This window comes from Myxocyprinus asiaticus, chromosome 21 (genome assembly GCF_019703515.2).
Source record: "Myxocyprinus asiaticus isolate MX2 ecotype Aquarium Trade chromosome 21, UBuf_Myxa_2, whole genome shotgun sequence".
Lineage (NCBI taxonomy): Eukaryota > Metazoa > Chordata > Actinopteri > Cypriniformes > Catostomidae > Myxocyprinus > Myxocyprinus asiaticus.
In genome coordinates, this window is record NC_059364.1 from 23,312,785 (window position 1) to 23,332,059 (window position 19,275).

A 19,275-nucleotide genomic window follows, 5' to 3' on the forward strand; every position below is an offset into this window, starting at 1 on the left:
AGACTGTTCTATATTTACATGATCAAAATTCTCTAGGACACTCTAGGACTGTGGAAACAGATCATTGTTATTAGATAGTAGCCCTAAGTGTGAATGACATACAGTATTAAGGTAAAGCGAATACATTTCTATTCATTAGCGCAAGCTTTGCAGAATAGTAGATGTGGAGATTAAATTAATGAAGATACAATCATACTTTATTTTGGTCTCTAACTTGGGTTGATTGATCCCCATTTCAATTGCTTGGTGAGGAAGGCAAGGATGTAACCAAATATTCAAGACTGAAGTTTTAGAATTGGTAATTGAAAAACCCATATTGATTCTGAATTAATCTAAATATCTTAAAGGAATAGTTCACCCAAAAATTAAATTCTCTCATCATTTATTCACCCTCATGCCATCCCAGATGTTTATGACTTTCTTCTGCTGAACACAAAGATTTTTAGAAGAATATCTCAGCTCTGTAGGTCCATACAATGCAAGTGAATCGTTGCTAGAACAGAAAGTCCAAAAAGCACTAAAGGCAGCATAAAAGTAATCCATAAGACTCCAATGGTTAAATCCATGTCTTCTGAAGTGATATGATAGGTGTGGGTGAGAAACAGATCAAGACTGTTTTCCACCTCACTTTAAACCTCCACTTGCTAACTTCCCTAAGCACTTCCCCTCGTGAGAATCCCCGCCACCATTTTTGAAGTCCGTTCCACCTAGTTAAGTGGGTGAGGGAAGTTTCTGTTGACAGCCCCTCATGCCCTCGATTTTGACAGAGGGAGCGAGCCTACTCAGATGTATGCTTCAGGCATCTCCATATCCCACAATGCAACTCGATTGTGACAGCACAGATTGCGCCTAATCTACCCCACCCTCAAACAACTCTACTGCATGATGGAAGTTAGGTCAATTAAGCAGTTTAGAAAAGTTATACTGAGATTTAACAGCATAATATTTGTAGCTACCTTAAACTTAGTGTTTGTTACATAGCCATAGCCTGTATGTTCATTGTAATGTTACCATTTTCGTTTTTGTAAAACTTGATTAATACTTTCTAACAATTAATTCCTATAAGAAATCTTTTTTAATATATTTTTCTTAACAGACAAGATTTATACATAAGCCTCTGAAATTACAACTAAACTTTACCTGAATATGTGATTGCATCAATCTCCGAAAACGCTGTCTTCTCAGGTGCAAATATCACTAAATAATTCCACAAACTGACATCAGCGATCAAGGGTTTAAGGTGTTCCAGTTAAACCCATTGCACAGATTCCACAAGCAGTGGGCATTCGAGCAACACAAGCAATGACGTACATCCGAGTCCATGAGACAGATGGAAGTTAGCAAGGGAAGGGGATACAATTTCGAAGTGGAACACAGCCCAATATTTAAGTCCTTTTTTTACTAATAATCTCTACTTTCACTTTCACATTCTTCTTTTGTTTTTGTTGATTCTCATTCTTTGTGCATACTGCCACCTACTGGGCTGGGAGGAGAATTTATAGTAAAAAAGGACTTAAATATTGATCTGTTTCTCATCCACACCCATCATATTGCTTATGGATTTAATCACTTAACTCTTATGGATTACTTTAATGCTGCATTTATGTGCTTTTTAGACCTTCAAATTTCTGCCCACCATTTACTTGCATTGTATGGATTTACAGAACTTTGTTTTTGTGCTAGCAGAAGAAAGAAAGTCCTACACATCTAGGATGGCAAGAGGGTGAGTAAATGACGATAGAATTTTCATTTTTGGGTGAACTATCCCTTTAATGTATATATTTATCTGCACATGACCCCCTAAATGTCTATCGTGGTTACGACCGTGGTGGAAGGAACAGAATGAAGCCAGTGAGGAACAGCTAGGCTAACTAGAACCATAGATCTGTGCTGAAGATTTCTCAGTTCATTTGTGTCTCTTCTGAGAATGCTTTTTATGGACCTTATGGAGAAGAGAAACCTCCTGACAGCAGGGGTCTGGCACTGAGCAGAGTCTTCATGTCTGTCTGTCTATCTGTCTGCAACTGGTCAGACTGGAGTGTTGCATAGACAAGATAGAGTGGAAGAGAGCCATTGCCATTCCCTCCCAATATGTTTGTAAATACGTTTGCTTATGTCATCCATAGCCAAGCTCTCAGATTGGCTGGAGTCGCCAGTTGTGCAAAACTATATATGAACTGCTGCTGTTGCTAGCATCTATTACATGAGAGTGTTATGCATTACTTTCAGCAGCACAAATGCAGTGATTCAAGTGACCTAGTAACCCTTAAATTCAAAGCCAGACTCCAGTACACCAGGGAAATATTTTCATCTGTAGCTGCTACTTGCAAGGGAAACTCCCTCAGTAGTAAAACCATTGAGTAAGAAGAAGTGATGCCCTTTGAAATGCATTAAACTGATGTTAATCCCAGTCATTCACACAGAACTTCCACTAAATCATTGTTAGACCCACACTGATGACTCAAGCTAAAATTTGTTTGCAGTTTGGGTACGCTAGCTCCCATAATCCCTTAAGCACTTTAAACAGGCATATTCCTTTTAATGCAAGTCTCCATTGTAACTTTATAACAAAATAAATCCAGCCCTGACTATAGAGAATACATTTTGGAGGGTTCCCTGTCCTGAATGCTTAATGTTTCAGATGGTTTTCCATGAATTACAGTGGGATGGGACTGATGCCTGGGATTCTACCTTTAATACATGATGAAATAAAAATGTGAGTTTTGTGTTGACATCCTGCACTGCATAGATTTTTATCCAATCAAATGCTCTCTAGAATGAAAATCCCTCCTTATGTATGTCCCATACCAGTTGCACTTTGTGTGCTGTGAGTTAGGATGTTGGTCTTTTACTCAATGTAGTTGCCAACATTGCACAAGTTCTCCAAATATGAACTCGTCAAGCCTGTTTGCTGAAATTTTCTGAATTGTGCTTAATGATATCTGACAGTGGCCCCAATTGACTGGTGCGGGAGCAGCTGCTGACCTGGACTGCTCTCTCAGAATCCATTATCACAGCACTAATGCACACAACCTTAGATCAAACAGCCTTTTAGTGGGGCTACAACCGCTATAAGCACTGCATTAATTATGCATCAAAAATACAAAATCGATGTATCAATGCCACTTTGTCTTGTCTTTCTGTTATTCATATTCTTTGTCTGTTTTTCTACAAAATGCCAAATGTGTGTTTAAAGGGATAGTTTACACAAAAATTAAAATTCTGTCATTGTTTACTCATTCTCATCTTGTTCCAAACCAACATTGTCTCATGAGAATTTGTCACAATACTACAAGGTGGCGAATTGTACGATTTCATTCATATGAAAATGTATGACTTATACATCAACTAATTGCATACGTTTCACAAAGATGCGTTCGGAACCCGGAAGTGTTGATGTTCACATCATATTATCTGGGACTGAACCGCTATCCGATTACATCATCAACGAGAGTACAAGCAGCAGCTGTTTACCACTATAACAAGGTCACAACTGAGAAGACGTCACTGTATTAATTAAAGTATTAAAGTTTTTCTCTTTGGATGTACTTCCAAAAATTTACATGCACAGAATGACACAATTGTGTTTGTCTACCATGGATGCTTTAAACGTGCAGTGATGTGATGAATGTTAGCTTTTGTCTGCCGCGAGTCCACGGATGCGTTGCGACGGATGTGAAGAATGTGAGCTGCTCTCTAAAGGTGTTGTATTTGGACACAAACAGGAATGACAAATGCATTATACCATAATAATTGCGTTTGGGAGTCTGCAAAGACGCGAATCACACGTCATCACAAACGGTTCACTTCTGCAATTTGGTACGATTGTGTTCATATCAGCAGCGAACCATACTGGAGTTCACATGGAACAGATGCAAGACCACCTTTTCAAGCGGACCTGGATGCGGTTAGCAGGTGTGCCCCTGAGTTTGACAAACCGCGTTCACATCACCCAAACTAACCGATCTTTTACGTAATTCAACCCGTGTACGCACCAAAGTGCTAGTTTGAAAGCACCCTTAAACTAACCTCATCACCCTTTCTAAAATTCAGTTTGAATAATGTTAGATATTAGGAATCAAGTTGCCCATGTTTGCCTTCAGATATTCATATACAGTATTATCTATAGAGATGCATTAAATAATTAAAAGTATTTTAAAATGATTTAAAAATTATGTATTATTTTCTTTGTTGCATTGCTTTGAGAAGAGGTTGAGTTCCTTGAGGAAAGTTTATAATAAAAACAATATTGGTCAACAACATATCAGACTGAAATGTGGCATAATATGCAATTTAGCATTATTATAAGTTTTTTTTTTTTTTTTAAATCCCCTTTTCTCCCAATTTGGAATGCCCAGTTCCCACTACTTAGTAGGTCCTTGCGGTGGTGCGGTTACTCACCTCAATCCGGGTATCCGTGCATCTCATCTTGTGGCTCACTTTGCATGACACTGCGGAGACTGTGAGCATGTGGAGGTTCATGCTACTCTCCACGATCCATGCTCAATTTACCACGTGCCCCATTGAGAGCGAGAAACCCAGATTGCGACCATGAGGAGGTTACCCCATGTGACTCACTCAACACACCCTGGATTTGAACTCACGACTCCAGGGGTGGTAGTCAGCATCAATACTCGCTGAGCTACCCAGGCCCCCTGCATTATTGTATGGTTGAGTTTTTCTTCGCCTTTGACTACGTTTATCAAGTTCCAATAATTAGAGAAAATTACATAAGAGAAAGTAGTTTTGATTCATGAAGTATTTAATTCACTGATTGGATTATCCAAAAATATACATTACAATATGGTTATTTAATATATTAACCAATTTCATTGATTTTCCAGAAAAATGTAACTATATGGTAATATGTATCATTATCGTGATAAAAAAAAAAATATTTATTGTGATGTAGGGTTTTGGTCACATCGCCCACCCCTGTTACACTTCAAGACTTTAACATTAATATCATGGTTATGTTTAAACTCTGGGTAAGGTGTAACACTTTATGATTAGGTTAGGGATGGGGCTTAGGTTAGGGGTTAAAGTTACGAAAACACAGTTTTCGATTATGCCACATCGAGAGGGAATCATCTCTCATTGGTGTATGAATGACATCGTACAAATTGGTACGAATTTGCCACATAGTACTATTGCTGAAACTAGTTCCATTTTAAAGAAATTGTAAGTCTTTGAGAAGGTTATGGGAATCAATTGAACATACTTCTGAGAGGTAGCATGAACAGTCGACAGATGACAGAGTGCTGTGACAGAGCAGGAGCCTTATATAACAAGGCATTCAGCTGAGAAAAGAATCTTACCACAGGTGCCCATCACATTCTCTCACAAATTCACCTCTACCCACTCACATACAACAAATACACACTGTATGTATGTGCCAATCGCAAACCTTATACACAAATGCACCAGGGGAATGGGAGTCATTTCAGCCTTCAAATTTCTGTTTAGTCTTTTATGAGTCGTATGATAAACAAACATCCTATTAATTGTTTGAGTTATGTGATTGAACAGGTGGATCTAGCTGCAGTCTTGCTAAGCCATAATGACGGCTTGATGTGAATGAATGTTGCATTAAACTAGGCTTTCTTTCTACCACGTCACTAGTCTTGTCACTATGATGTGACGACATAGTCAGTATACAACAAGTGCCATTTGCATTTTTTAATTCAGTAGACACTTTTTATTTGGGTAGGTATGGGAATTGTAAGGAATATAACAATTCCAGTTCCTTAATGGTTCCATTAACAACTTGTAGTACTTTTGAGTAAGAAATATTTTGAAATAAATGCAATTCTTATTGGATTTACTGCCCTCAGGACTCTATTACTAAATTATGAGATTAGTTAATATTTTTCATATTATATACAGAACAGCTTTTGCAAATGTTGTGTTTACATAGACTTTTTAATTAAGATAATTATTCATTTTTAAAAAATACCTTTAATTACAACAAAACTCGTATTGTGTATATTTAAATACATATTATAACTACATAAACTACATCATATCAGCAGCCATCCTGTCATGACTCTGATTAAAGTATCCAGGGCTTACACATACAGTAACAATTCTAGTTCATTTCAAGACAGACATGATGAAATGAATGACTTTCGGTTGAGTACGAATTTAGTTCACAAAAAGAACCAGCAGATTATTGCTACTTATTCAGATGGGAGCGCTGTATGTTTTGCGGTGTAGATTGAAAAGTACAGGCTCAGAGTTATTACTTCGGGAATCAGACTATAGTGGGCTCGCTGTATGTTTCGCACTGCTGGTGTTGGATGGTGGACGGTGTTGCAATGCCGCTGAATGTTATCGAATAACTGCCTCTTCTCGGTTCCCAACAGTACTGTAGTCTTGAGTCAAAAATGTTTCAGTCTTTGAAATTACTTTCAGTCTTTTACATATCTCACTGCAAAGTGGCACTGGTTTATGGTTATTTATTGTGTATGTGTAGTTTTGAGTGTGCATCAGACTGACAGCTGTTGCCAAGAGATTATATCATTGTTTTCACCATAATAAGGGGGGACGCTCTACAGCACATATACTGTACAGTACTGTTTATTTTGGAACATAGGCTTATTTATGCATCACAAATTTGTTTTGATGTTGAAAGTTAATTAAAACAACCTGATATTATCAATTAGATTAATGATAATGCTGCACTTGCCCATTACTTAACAAATATAAAACAACTCTTCTAGTATGTGTTTCTCTGTTTTATTCATAGCAGTGAACAGTAGCTTTAGCCTACATTTATACTGTTCCTAATGGATTTTTCTCTCTGAAAAGTCACCTAGAGCACTGTTTCTTGATCTGTTGTGAATGTTAAAGTGGTTACAAGCAACACAGCACCACTGCTTTATTAAGAATGCATTTTCCTTATCTGGAGATTACATTGTAAGTGTTAGTGCATGAACCAATTGCAAGAATGATTTGAGTATTGTGCTGCTGTTCTAAATCCATATTTTGTGCACTAGTTCTGTCATGTTCAGTGGTTTTTAAGCTCATTGGTGCTTGTAAACCACAGCTAGGGTGATCCTTATTTACCACCATTGCTTCTTGCCCCTCTGTTGGCCTTATAGACCCAGGACACTGAGTTAAGAATAACTGTTTGGAATGTGGTCGCAGGTCCAGTATTTTAGAAGTGTGAGATGGAGGCCCCTCTGAGAAGAGTGACTCTCCTAGTAGTGCATTTGAATATAACAGCTGTGTTTGGATATATCATCTGCCAAAGGGAGTTAATAAGCTTTGGATAGAGTGAAAATTATGAAGATAGTACAAAACAGAATATGTCTTACCACATGACATTTTGACTGGCATGGGTTCTGGAGTGGTTGTTTTTGTTTGGAAGGGTAGGCTACATCATGTTTATCCGGAACTGCAATGAAAGACCTCACTGGGGCTTTTTTTATTCTGTTGAATAAATCTGCCAAACAGGCCATGCAGCATTCTTCACTCAGTCTGCTGAAAGCAGCCTGTACTGGGCTGATGTTTGTGACTGGCTGCTGTCCACCCCCACTCACTTACTCACTCACTGACAAAGCTACAGTACGTGTTTGATGCATGCTTTTGTGTGTGTGCATATATGCATGGCCCTGTTCCACATCCCCCACTGGGTAATGGGTTAGAGCCTCCCTGATCTCTGGTCCCACTTTAGCCCAGCAGTTAACTCAGTTAGCATTATTTATAAGTTGCCTTCACCCATTACGGGCCAAGGAAAGAGTATCATACAAAAGTATCATCCTCCAAATATAACTGCATGCTTTGCACATACCAATGCAATCAATAGTTCTTAGCAGGTCATCAGCTGTGAATCAATGCACTCTTATGTTCTATTTATGTATGTTTGAACTTTTATCACTATTTGATCAAAGGAAGTTTGAAAATACAGCAGGGGGGTTCACAAGTTTCAGACCTCTAATAAAAGTTTAAAAGGCTTTTATATTTGTATTTTTCTAAATTATTCATTTTTTAATTACAAATTATCAGCATAACAATTTGAGCAAAAAGTTGAATTGAAGAATTAATGTGATTTTCTCATTAAATTTCTCAGTATTTATTTTATGTCCCTTTTGCTTTAAAAACAGCATGCACTCAAGCTGACATGGACTCCACAAGTTTGTACAAAACCTCATCCATATTATCCCAGAAAGATTTGAGAATGTTCCAAATAACATCTTGTGTGCTTCAATGGAAGCAAGGAAATCTGGCGTTTTGAACAAGAGAGTTAACGTAGTGCAGAATTGCAAATCATACATTTTACACCAGACTGTGGAGGCGAGGGCATAGTCGAGCATTTGTCTGGGGAGAGAGGAAGCGGTAAGGGTTTTCACCTGAGATGAATTGCTGGTAATTGCTGTTTCTTTGTTCACAGTGAGAGACGAGGGAAATAAAAGGGGCCAGACCTCAGAGTTGTGTGTGTTACAGAACTTTTCCGCTGAAAAGCGCATTGTTTGAGTGTAAATAAATTTACCTTTTGAGTTGGATTCGCCATCTCCCACTTCCTCATTCCTCGAACCTGTTACACTGGTGCCGAAACCCAGGATTAGAGGAAGAAGGGTACGTTTTCTTGGAGTCATTGCCGCTGGAGGAAGTCTTCTGGTCCCTTGCCAGCATCCACCAGGGCCAACACCAGGCCCTCATGGAGCTTCAGAGAGCAGCAACAGCGCTTTGAGGTGCTCCTTCGGGCCCAGGAGGAGGACCGGCGGGTGCTGTGGAGTTTAGTACCCCAGGAGGGGGCGGCTTCCTCATCCTCAGCAGCAGCGCACCCCCACGTGTTGCTCACCAAGATGGGGCCTCAAGATGATCTGGAGGCCTACCTTGAGCTCTTTAAGCACACCACCGAAGCTCTGAAATGGCTGCCAGAACAGTGGGCAGTCCATCTTCTGCTGCTGCTGACCAGGGAAGCCCAGATCGTGGAAACAGTTTCCGATCGCCAACCTCCTGGCTACTTGGTGCTGAAGAAGTCGGCTGCAGCCCAGAAGAATGGTAAATGGTCTGCACTTATATAGCGCCTTTTAACCTTAGTGGTTCTACAAAGCGCTTTACACTGTGTCTCATTCACCCATTCACACACACACTCAAAAGTAGCACATTGCCATTGGGAGCAACTTGGGGTTCAGTGTCTTGCCCAAGGACACTTCGGCATGTGGAGTCATGTGGGCTGGGAATCGAACCGCTAATTAGTGCGATTAGTGGACAACCTGCTCTACCAGGTTTCTTAACACTGAGCGAGGCCGGCCGCCCATTTGCCTTTGCCCAGCAGCTCCATGACACCAGCGGGCGGAGGGTGTTGGCCAAGGAGGACAGTGACGCAGAGGATGTCATCAACCTGGTGGTGCTGCAGCAGTTCGTCTCCTGGTTGCTGAAGGGAATGGCTGAGTGGGTCCAGTGCCACGGCTGGCATCATTGGATGAAGCGATCCAGCTGGCAGCATATCCACGCCCTTCCCCCCTCTAATGTCTCCTTCCCTGTTCTCCCAAGAACACCTCCCCGGTCATAAGGGTTCTCTGCTTCCACAAACCCCATCTCTCCCCTCTCTTTGTCCCAGGTGAAGGAGTCCGCTGCCACGAGTGTGGGCGGAAGACTTGGGCCGGACTGCTGCAGTTGCAGGGAGCCGGGTCATGTTCGAGAGCATTAAAGGGGGTACATACCAAGCCTAGTTGGATTCAAGTTGTAATCAAACCTCCATTCATCAATGCTTGGTTCAAAACGGGGCATTGGAGGCAAATAATCGGATGTAGGTGAGGTGTGTGCACGGGGATATTCATGATTATCCTATAGTGACTGTCACGGTAATATTCCAGGGACAAAAGCATAATATTAAGTGGGGAAGGGTGGAGAAGGGTCAAGTCAAGTCATTTTTATTTGTATAGCACCTTTCACAACACAAATCATTTCAAAGCAGCTTTACAGCAGATCATGCATTAACAGAAAATGAAACTGTAATATCTGTAATGTCTTAGAGTCATTGTGTAGTTTGATAAAATACGAATGAATTGTGTTTAAAAATATGTAATTAAATAATAATTGTATTTATAACCCCAGTGAGCAAGCCGAAGGCGACTGTGGCAAGGAACACAAAACTCCATAAGATGTTGGTTAATTGAGAAAAATAACCTTGGGAGAAACCAGGCTCACTGTGGGAGCCAGTTTCCCTCTGGCTAACATCATGAATATAATGCCAATATTACTTAGGTATAGTGCAAGTCATGGTTTAAAATTATTAAACTAAGTGTTAAGGGTCAGTGTTTAAAAGTGTTTGATGTCCGTCCTGGATTAACTGCAGAAGTTCATATAGATGCAATTGTCCTTGTTAGTTGGCTGATGAAGGGATTTGTTGGCAATTAATTGATAGTCTATATATTCCATTTCAAGATTGTAGTCCATCATTAGACTGAGGTGATGCAGGCAGAGATCAGTTAGGTGCATTGCAGTTCAACCGGCTGATCATTTCGGTGAGGTCTATCCTAAGTCCAAGGTTCAGGCAATGGCATATGAAGTATCCCATGTCTTATGGTTGGAGTTGGCATCAGTTCATCCTCTGAAGTCCATCATAATAGACTGAAGTGATGTCATCCTCTCCCACCCTTAGGGAATTCCCAGTAGGGGATTTCCTGCTAGAGCAGTCACGAGACAAAACCCTGACGCACGTGGTTGACCAAGTGAAAGCGATTGATGGTCAATGTCTCCAGCCAGTCTATCCATATTTTTCAATTATAAGAGATCGGTTGTATAGAGTGACGCAGGACACTCGGACACTCTGTCGGGAAATGTTATTCCAGGTGGCTCATCGTAATTTGATGGCAGGTCACTTGGGACAGGGGAAAACACTAAGCCTTCTCATGGCCCGTTTCTATTGGCCGGGCATTCACAGGGATGTTCGCAGGTGGTGTGCAGCACACCGTGAATGTCAGCTGGAGAATCCGCAAGCCAAATTGGCATGGACCTCATCGGGCCATTAGAACAGACAGCACTTGGGCATCGCTTTGCATTAGTCCTGGTGGATTACGCAACACGATATCCGGAAGCAGTGCCGCTGTGCAACATCTCAGCACATAGTGTTGCGGAGGCATTCTTCAAAATTATCTCCCGAGCGGGGATTCCAAAAGAAATCCTCACTGATCAGGGCATGGCTTTTATGTCACGTATACTATGCAAGCTGTATGAATTATTGGGTATTAAATCGATTCGGACAAGCGTGTACCATCCCCAAATGGACAGCTTGGTCGAACGATTTAATAACACTTGATATGATTCATAAGTTTGTGCATGAAGATGCTCGGAACTGGGATAAGTGGCTCAAACTCCTGTAATTTGCAGTGCGAGAGGTCCCGCAAGCCTCCACGGGGTTTTCCCCATTTTAATTGTTATATGGGTGTGAGCCCATGGCACGTTAGTCATCATGGAAGAAAATTAGGAGGAGGGACCTTCACAGAGCAAAAATGAAATTAAAAACATTCTTGACCTAAGAGCAAAACTCCACACATTGGGGCGACTATCACAGGATAATTTTCTACAGGCGCAAGAACGTCAGTCCTGGCTGTATAACAGGGGAGCTCAGCTATGGGAGTTTTCACAGGGAGATTAAGTACTTGTATAACTGCCCATATCGAGCTCAAAATTACTCGCTAAGTGGCAAGGGCCCTTTGAGGTCACACGGCGAGTTGGGGAAGTTGATTATGAGGTAGTGCATACGGATAGGGCAAGGCATGTCAGATTTACTATCTCAACCTACTAAAACCATGGAGAGAGGTGGTACCGTGTCCTTGGCGACAGTAGTTCCGGAGAGGGAGGAGCTCGGACTGGAGGTGAATCTGAAAGCCAGTCACTTCACCCCAGTCCCTTATGAAGACCACCTCTCGCCGGCACAACGTACGGAGGTTTCCAGGTTGCAAAATAATTTCTCTGATGTGTTCTCGCCTCTCCCCGGCCGCACTAACCTCATAGAACACCACATCGAGACAACCCCAGGGGTAGTGGTAGATAGTCGTCCATACCGCTTTACTGAACACAAGAAACAGGTAGTACGGGAAGAATTAAAGGCCATGCTCGATATGGGGGTAAAAGAAGAATCCCACAGAAACTGGGCCATCCCGGTGGTGTTGGTACCGAAGAGCGATGGCTCGGTCTGGTTCTGTGTGGATTATAGAAAAGTTAATGCGGTGTCGAAATTTGATGCTTATCCATTGCCTCATATCGATGAACTTCTCGATTGGTTGGGCACGGCTCGCTTTTATACGACACTGGATTTAACAAAGGAATATTGGCAGATCCCCTTAACGCAGATGTCCCATGAAAAAAATGGCCTTCTCCACACTGTTTGGCTTACACCAATTTGTGACCATTCCGTTAGGTTTGTTTGGGGCACCAGCTACGTTTCAGCATCTTATGGACAGGGTCCTTGGACCACATGTTGCGTATGCCGCTGCCTATTTGGATGATATCATTATTTATAGGAATGATTGGCAGCGGCACATGCAGCATCTGGGGGCTATTCTGAGTCCGCTGTGACGAGCGGGGCTCACTGCAAACCCAAAGAAGTGCGCAGTTGGGCGGGTGGAGGTACGGTATCTGGGGTTCCACTTGGGTCATGGTCAGGTGCGGCCCCAAGTTGATAAAACCTCAGCGATTGTGACCTGCCCGAGACTCAAGACCAAAAAGTAGTTGAGACAGTTTCTGGGGCTGGCTGGCTGGCTATTATCGAAGGTTTGTGCCTAATTATAAGGACGTCACCAACATGCTGACTGATCTTACGAAAAATGGAGCTCCAGACCCAGTCCAGTGGACGGAGCTGTGCCAACAAGCATTCATGCAGGTAAAGCTGCACATTGTGGCGGGCCGCTTCTGCATTCCCCTGACTTCTCTCTCCCTTTTGTTTTGCAGACGGATGCATCGGACAGGGGGTTGGGTGCTGTACCAAGTGGTGGAGGGGGAGGAGTGCCCGGTGCTGTACATTAATTGGAAGCTATTTATGAGAGAGACAAAGTACAGCACCATAGAGAAGGAGTGCTTGGCCATCAAGTGGGCGGTCCTCACTCCCGCTACTGTTTTTTGGGATGAGCATTCACCCTCTGTTCGGACCATGCCTCGCTCCAATGGCTTCACCACATGAAGGATGCCAATGCCCGGATCACCCATTGGTATCTGGCACTCCAGCCATTTAAGTCCACAGGCCGGGGGCGCAGATGGCTGTTGCGGACTTCCTCTCCAGAAAGGGGGGGTGGGAGGTGGGGGGTAGTTGGCAGGCCGGACAGTTCCCCCGGACTGAGTTGGGCAGTGGGGGTATGTGGAGGCGAGGGTGTGGTCAAGAATTCATCTGTGGAGAGAGGAAGCGGTAAGGGTTTTCACCCGAGATGAATTTCTGGTAATTGGTATTTCTTTGTTCACAGTGAGAGATGGAGAAATAAAAGGGGCCAGACCTCAGAGTGAGGGAGAGAGAGCCGAGCTTCTTTCATGAGCTGTGTGTGCAGGGTTGCTGCAGAGTTTTTAAAATCAAATTTAAGACTTTTTAAGACCTTTTTCAAGACCTGAACAAATCAAATTAATACCGTATCCCCATACCAATACAAATCTCAAATTAAATCATGTATTACAGACACAGACTTACTTAAACAGGCAGGGGCACATATTCAGCATGGCCTAAACATTGCTTATCAGTAAAACAAGGTAGACTAAGTTTAAAATACTCAAGATGTGTTTTCCACATATACAATATATCACATTAAAACTGGTTTATGTACCATTATATAAACAAATACAAATTAGAGGTTGACAAATATTGGATTTTGCTGATACAATAATGAGTTGAAGGAAAGGCAATTAATCTGCCAATAGTTTTAAAAATCGGAAGCCTATATTAAATGTTATTAGTCTTTCCTTCCTGTGAAGGGGAGGGCCAGACAGGGACTACAAGGGTCCAAACTTAATTAAATTCCAGATGCAGTTTATGGTGCAACCAAAATACCAATAACTGGAGGAGGTGGGAAGACAAAAGATTTGATTCATAGTGTGGAACTTTTAAGTTTAAAAGCTTTAATACACCGGGGACTCTTATTTTGAAATGTTTGCGCTTCACTGCTTCCAGCTGCTCATTCAAACAAATAAGGGATATATGTGCACTCCTACAATAATCTATAACATATTACAATATAAACAATAAAAGTAAACATTGTCATATTTCATCAACATTATATCATCATCATCAACAGGTCATTAAGCCATATCGATTAGTGATCTCTTGTCATACATTTCCGATATGGCTTAATGATTGTGAACTGCTCTGCAACAGCTGGAAACACTCACAAGCCCCCTGCCTGCTTGGAGAAAATACAACAGTGCCGCGTTTTCACTTTGAAGTACGCAGCGTATGCATTTATTTAATTAAATCGTATTCTTTTGAAGTTTGATAATCACATATCATGATTCCTGTCTTTCCGCTCACAAATTTAAGATCTCTTTAAATGACAGTTAAGACTTTTGTTGTATCATTTAAGATATTTAAGACTTTTTATGACCTTAAATTTTGGAAAAATTAATTTAAGACATTTTAAGAAATTTTAAGGATCCACGGGAACCCTGTGTGTGTGTTACAGAATTGTTCCGCTGAAAAGCGCATTGTTTGAGTGTAAATAAATGCACCTTTGCGTTGGATTCGCCATCTCCCGCTTCCTCATTCCTCGAACCTGTTACACATACATTTTCTGTTTAAATTAGATTTTGAATCCCAGATTTTGAATGTAGACTGAGACTTTGAACTTTTGAACAATATATTTGAACTTATATTGCTTGTATATGGGGTCCAATATATACAGTATTCTAAATTGCTTATAGTTATAATGCTTGATAGGGACTTGAAAGCCTTCAGATATGATTCAAAGATGTAGGATGTGACTGCCCTCCTGTAATTACATCATTGGAAAAAAGAGCTAGTGGAAAGTGGCCATGTGCTTTGCAGAGATAACAAACAACTCTCTGTTACTCTGCTATCTCTGCATTAGTGGACTCTAAAGAAGGACACTGTAATGTCATTCCTGATGTCCACGGAAAGGCCAAATAGAGCACATGGCTCCAGGCATGTGTTTGGTGTCACACGATTATGATTTCAAACTCAAACAGCAGTTTAGGTATAATGTAATAGAGAGTTAGCGACTGTAAAGTTTGTATATGTTGTTAATTTTGTTATATGTGTTTGCATGACTGTTACCACCATAGACATCCCCTCCAATATTCAGATTAATAGTCAACCAGTATTGTTTTTTCAATGGCTGACTCTTAAATTATTTGGTTCCCTTGTATTGCTGAAGCTCATCTGGTAGAACATGGCACTAGCAATGGCAAGATCATAGGTTTGATTCCCAGGGATCTGCTTCATTATGTAGGCTACCTTGAATGCAATGTGAGTCTCTTTGAATGAAAGTGTCTGCTAAATGCATAAATGTACATGGTTCCTCCAATCCTGAATATACAGGCTTATGTTTTTATTATGAGTTTTTTGCATTTGGAAATTCATAGTTTTCTTTTAAACCATCTTTATATACGTGTTGATTTGCATCTCTCTTTTACCTTGTGTTCATTTTGGATGTGATAAATAAATGAATGTGGCAATGGCAGATGAGCAACGTGGGTTGTGGGTCATTGTTTTGTATTGGATAGTGAAGGTATTGGCTTCATCCCAGACAGCAGACCACAGATTGGCCCCTAGGCACATCCAGGAAACACAGGGGCTTATTGTGTATGGATACTTTGAGCAACCCCATTAGCAAGCTGTGTCAGTCTGGTTTGCCTGAGGACTAAAGCTTTTCCACATGAGTGTGTATAACATAGCTGTTTTTGAATGGACACTGCTAGTGATGGACTACTATATTGTCCAGATCAATTTATTGGCCGATATTTGCCCATTTTTAAACATGGCATCGGCCAATAACTATGCCCACTTGACCAAAATAAAAATGGCATTTTGCTTCTGTAACCGTTCCAAAAACGTATCATCTGCTTATTGTCTGTTTTATATATATATATATATATATATATATATTTTTTTTTTTTATTTTTTTTTTTTTTTTATTTTTATATTTTAATATTTTGAGTGCATTTTGTGAAAATAATTGTTCAATTAATTTAGCAATTTTGTGTACCCCTTGTCTGCTGTCTTTAAATTGTATTATAACATACAGTATATTGCCATTGATATGCAACCGTGTTGACCACTAGACCCTGGTGCACATATCTCTTCAGTGTCGTCTGAATAGTGATGCATTTAAACAATCCAGTCCTTCTCGGATTTAGCTCTATTGCTGTGTGTTTTTAAACTGCTGTGTGTTTTTAAACTAACTAGTTTTATATTTGTTCTCAGGTGGGAAAGGAGACTGTGCAGACCACAGAAGACAAGATTATGAAGAGAGACATGCCCCCAGCCTTCATTAAGTAAGAGCTGTGCTTCCTGACTCTTTCCAGGTGCTCATCATGGGAACACACATCAGCCCTAATTGCATTCCCATGCTGATGCTTTAACACACACAAGTTCAGTTCACAGGATTAACAAGACATGTGGCCAAACAAGGTTACCGTGTCAAGTTTGTTTCCTTTTAAGTATATTCTTTGATGTTCTTCATTTGCAACCTAACTTTGGTCACAATAATCCTATGTATGCTTAAAAGGATCATTCACCCAAAAATGAAAATTCTCTCATTATTTACTCACCCTCATGCCATTCCAGATGTGTATGACTTTCTTTCTTCTGCTGAACACAAACATAGATTTCTTAAAAGAATATATCTGCTCTGTAGGTCCATGCAATGCAAGTGAATGGTGATCAGACCTTTTGTAGCTCCAAAAATCACATAAAGGAAACATAAAAATAATCCATACGACTTCAGTGGTTAAATCCATATCTTCAGAATTGAATTGATAGGTGTGGGTCAAAAGATAAAATAAATCTTTATTTGTGTTCTACTGAAGAAAGAAAGTCATACACATCTGGGATGGCATGAGGGTGAGTATATGATGAGAGAATCTTCATTTCTGTGTGAACTACCCCTTTAAATGTAGTTTGTTGTAGTAAGTTTTTGTTGCTGGAACAAGTTTCTGTAAAATGTTTTTTTTTATTTTTATGGAATCATACACCGATCAGCCACAACATTAAAACCACCTGCCTAATATTGTGTGGGTCCCCCTTGTGCCGCCAAAACAGCACCAAACCGCATCTCAGAATAGCATTCTGAGAAGCTATTTTTCTCACCACAATTGTACAGAGCGGTTATCTGAGTTACCGTAGACTTTGTCAGTTCAAACCAGTCTGGCCATTCTCTGTTGACCTCTCTCATCAACAGGGCATTTCCGTCCACAGAACTGCCGCTCACTGGATGTTTTTTGTTTTTGGCACCATTCGGATTAAATTCTAGAGACTGTTGTGCGTGAAAATCCCAGGAGATCAGCAGTTACAGAAATACTCAAACCAGCCCGTCTGGCACCAACAATCATCCATGCAATTATCTAATCAGCCAGTCATGTGGCAGCATTGCAGTGCATAAAATCATTCAGATATGGGTCAGTAGCTTCAGTTAATGTTCACATCAACCATAAGAATGGGGAAAAAAATGTGAGCTCAGTGATTTGGACCATGACATGATTGTTGGTGATTGTTGGTTTGAGTATTTCTGTAACTGCTGATCTCCTGGGATTTTCACATGCAACAGTCTCTAGAATTTACTCCAAATGGTGCCAAAAACAAAAAACATCCAGTGAGTGGCAGTCCTGTTGATGGAAATGCCTTGTTGATGAGAGAGGTCAATGGAGAATGGCCAGACTGGTTCAAACTGACAAAGTCTACAGTAACTCAGATAAACGCTCTGTACAATTGTGGTGAGAAGAATAGCAACTCAGAATATTATTCTGAGATGCAGGTTGGCACTGTTTTGGTGGCACGAGGGGACATACACAATATTAGGCAGATGGTTTTAATATTGTGCCTGATCGTTGTTTAACCTAATCTGACGCAGTGTGAGATTCCTACAAAGCTTAATGACAAAGAGTTTATGACAATATACAAACAGGGTTCCCATGGTCAGGGAAAACCTGGAAATATCAGAGAATTTTAAAGTTGTTTTCCAGGCCTTGAAAAATCATGGAAATGAATACAATCTTAAAAGTCATGGAAATTTCATCAGGTAGATATTGCTCTTGTGTAAAGTAAAACTTGCTCGCAAACCATAGTGATGTCCAATTTTAAGCAAACCGTTCTTTTGAATTGGTTCTTGGTAATGAAATGGTCTAATTGCTTCAGAAATTGGTCTGAATGATCAGCGAATCAGTTGAATCACAAATTACTAAAAAGGTCAAGGAAAAATCTTGGAAATCACTGGTCAAACCCTGTATAAAGTTTATAATAATGTAAGTGTTGGATGGAGGTTAGATTTGGTAAGGTGCAGTCTTAAGAGGACTCGTTCTTCTCTTCTGGCACTATTCTTCACTGTCAGGGGGGCTGATTCATTCCCACACTGCTGAAGCTCGGGGGCATCTTCCTGCGAGCGTACAGTGCATTATTGATAACTCTACGTAAAAACTATATGACTGCTCTCCCTGGGGTCTTCCTGGCTGTGTGAAGTGGTGCTTTGACAGCTGATGTAGATGAAACAGTTAGTGTGCAATCTATATAATACTGATGTTCTGTCTAACCGTGTCTAACCGTCTTTTTTCTCTGATTTCCTGCTCTCTAAGAAAAGTTAGGCTGCATTTCTCTTCATCAGAAAACACATTTTTCTTTGTATTTTCTTCACTAAGAAAACACAGTGGGGCTTGTTGATCCTTTTTTTCCCCACAAGGGTACAATAATTCAGAAAACAGGCAAGCTTAGGGGATTTTTTTACAATTTACGAAAATGTTTAGGCTTTTTGCCATTTTATTGCTACAGTATGGAGAAAGGGTGGGAATGAGATCGGGACATGATGCAAGCTGGATTGAGCACCAAGATATACTTGGAGCATGTGTGCCAACTGCTGGGCCATGGCTAAAACAAAACTTTCTTCTGTGAAACACAAAAAGAGATGTTTTAATGAAGATAGCATGGTGTCTTTGATACAATGGCAGTGGATTGCGCCTCACCTTAAAGCTTAAAAAAGGACCCAAATGTATAATGAAATTAGTCCATATGGCTTTTGACTCATGTTTGAAGTCTTTCAAAAGCAAAAGATAAGGTTAGGTGATAACACGGAATTTAAGTCACTGTTCAGCAAAAATCCTGACATCTGTTGCATA

General features: G+C 40.6%; 1 protein-coding gene across 4 annotated transcripts in view; it reads left to right on the top strand.

Moving 5' to 3' along the window:
- LOC127412358 (vinculin) overlaps nt 1–19,275 on the top strand; it is a 79,070-nt gene that overhangs the window by 3,250 nt on the left and 56,545 nt on the right. For all 4 annotated transcript variants that reach the window (XM_051648645.1, XM_051648646.1, XM_051648647.1 and 1 more), the window contains exon 2: nt 16,376–16,446. In XM_051648645.1, the coding sequence (XP_051504605.1) occupies nt 16,376–16,446 (71 nt within the window). The remainder of the gene's footprint in view (nt 1–16,375; nt 16,447–19,275) is intronic.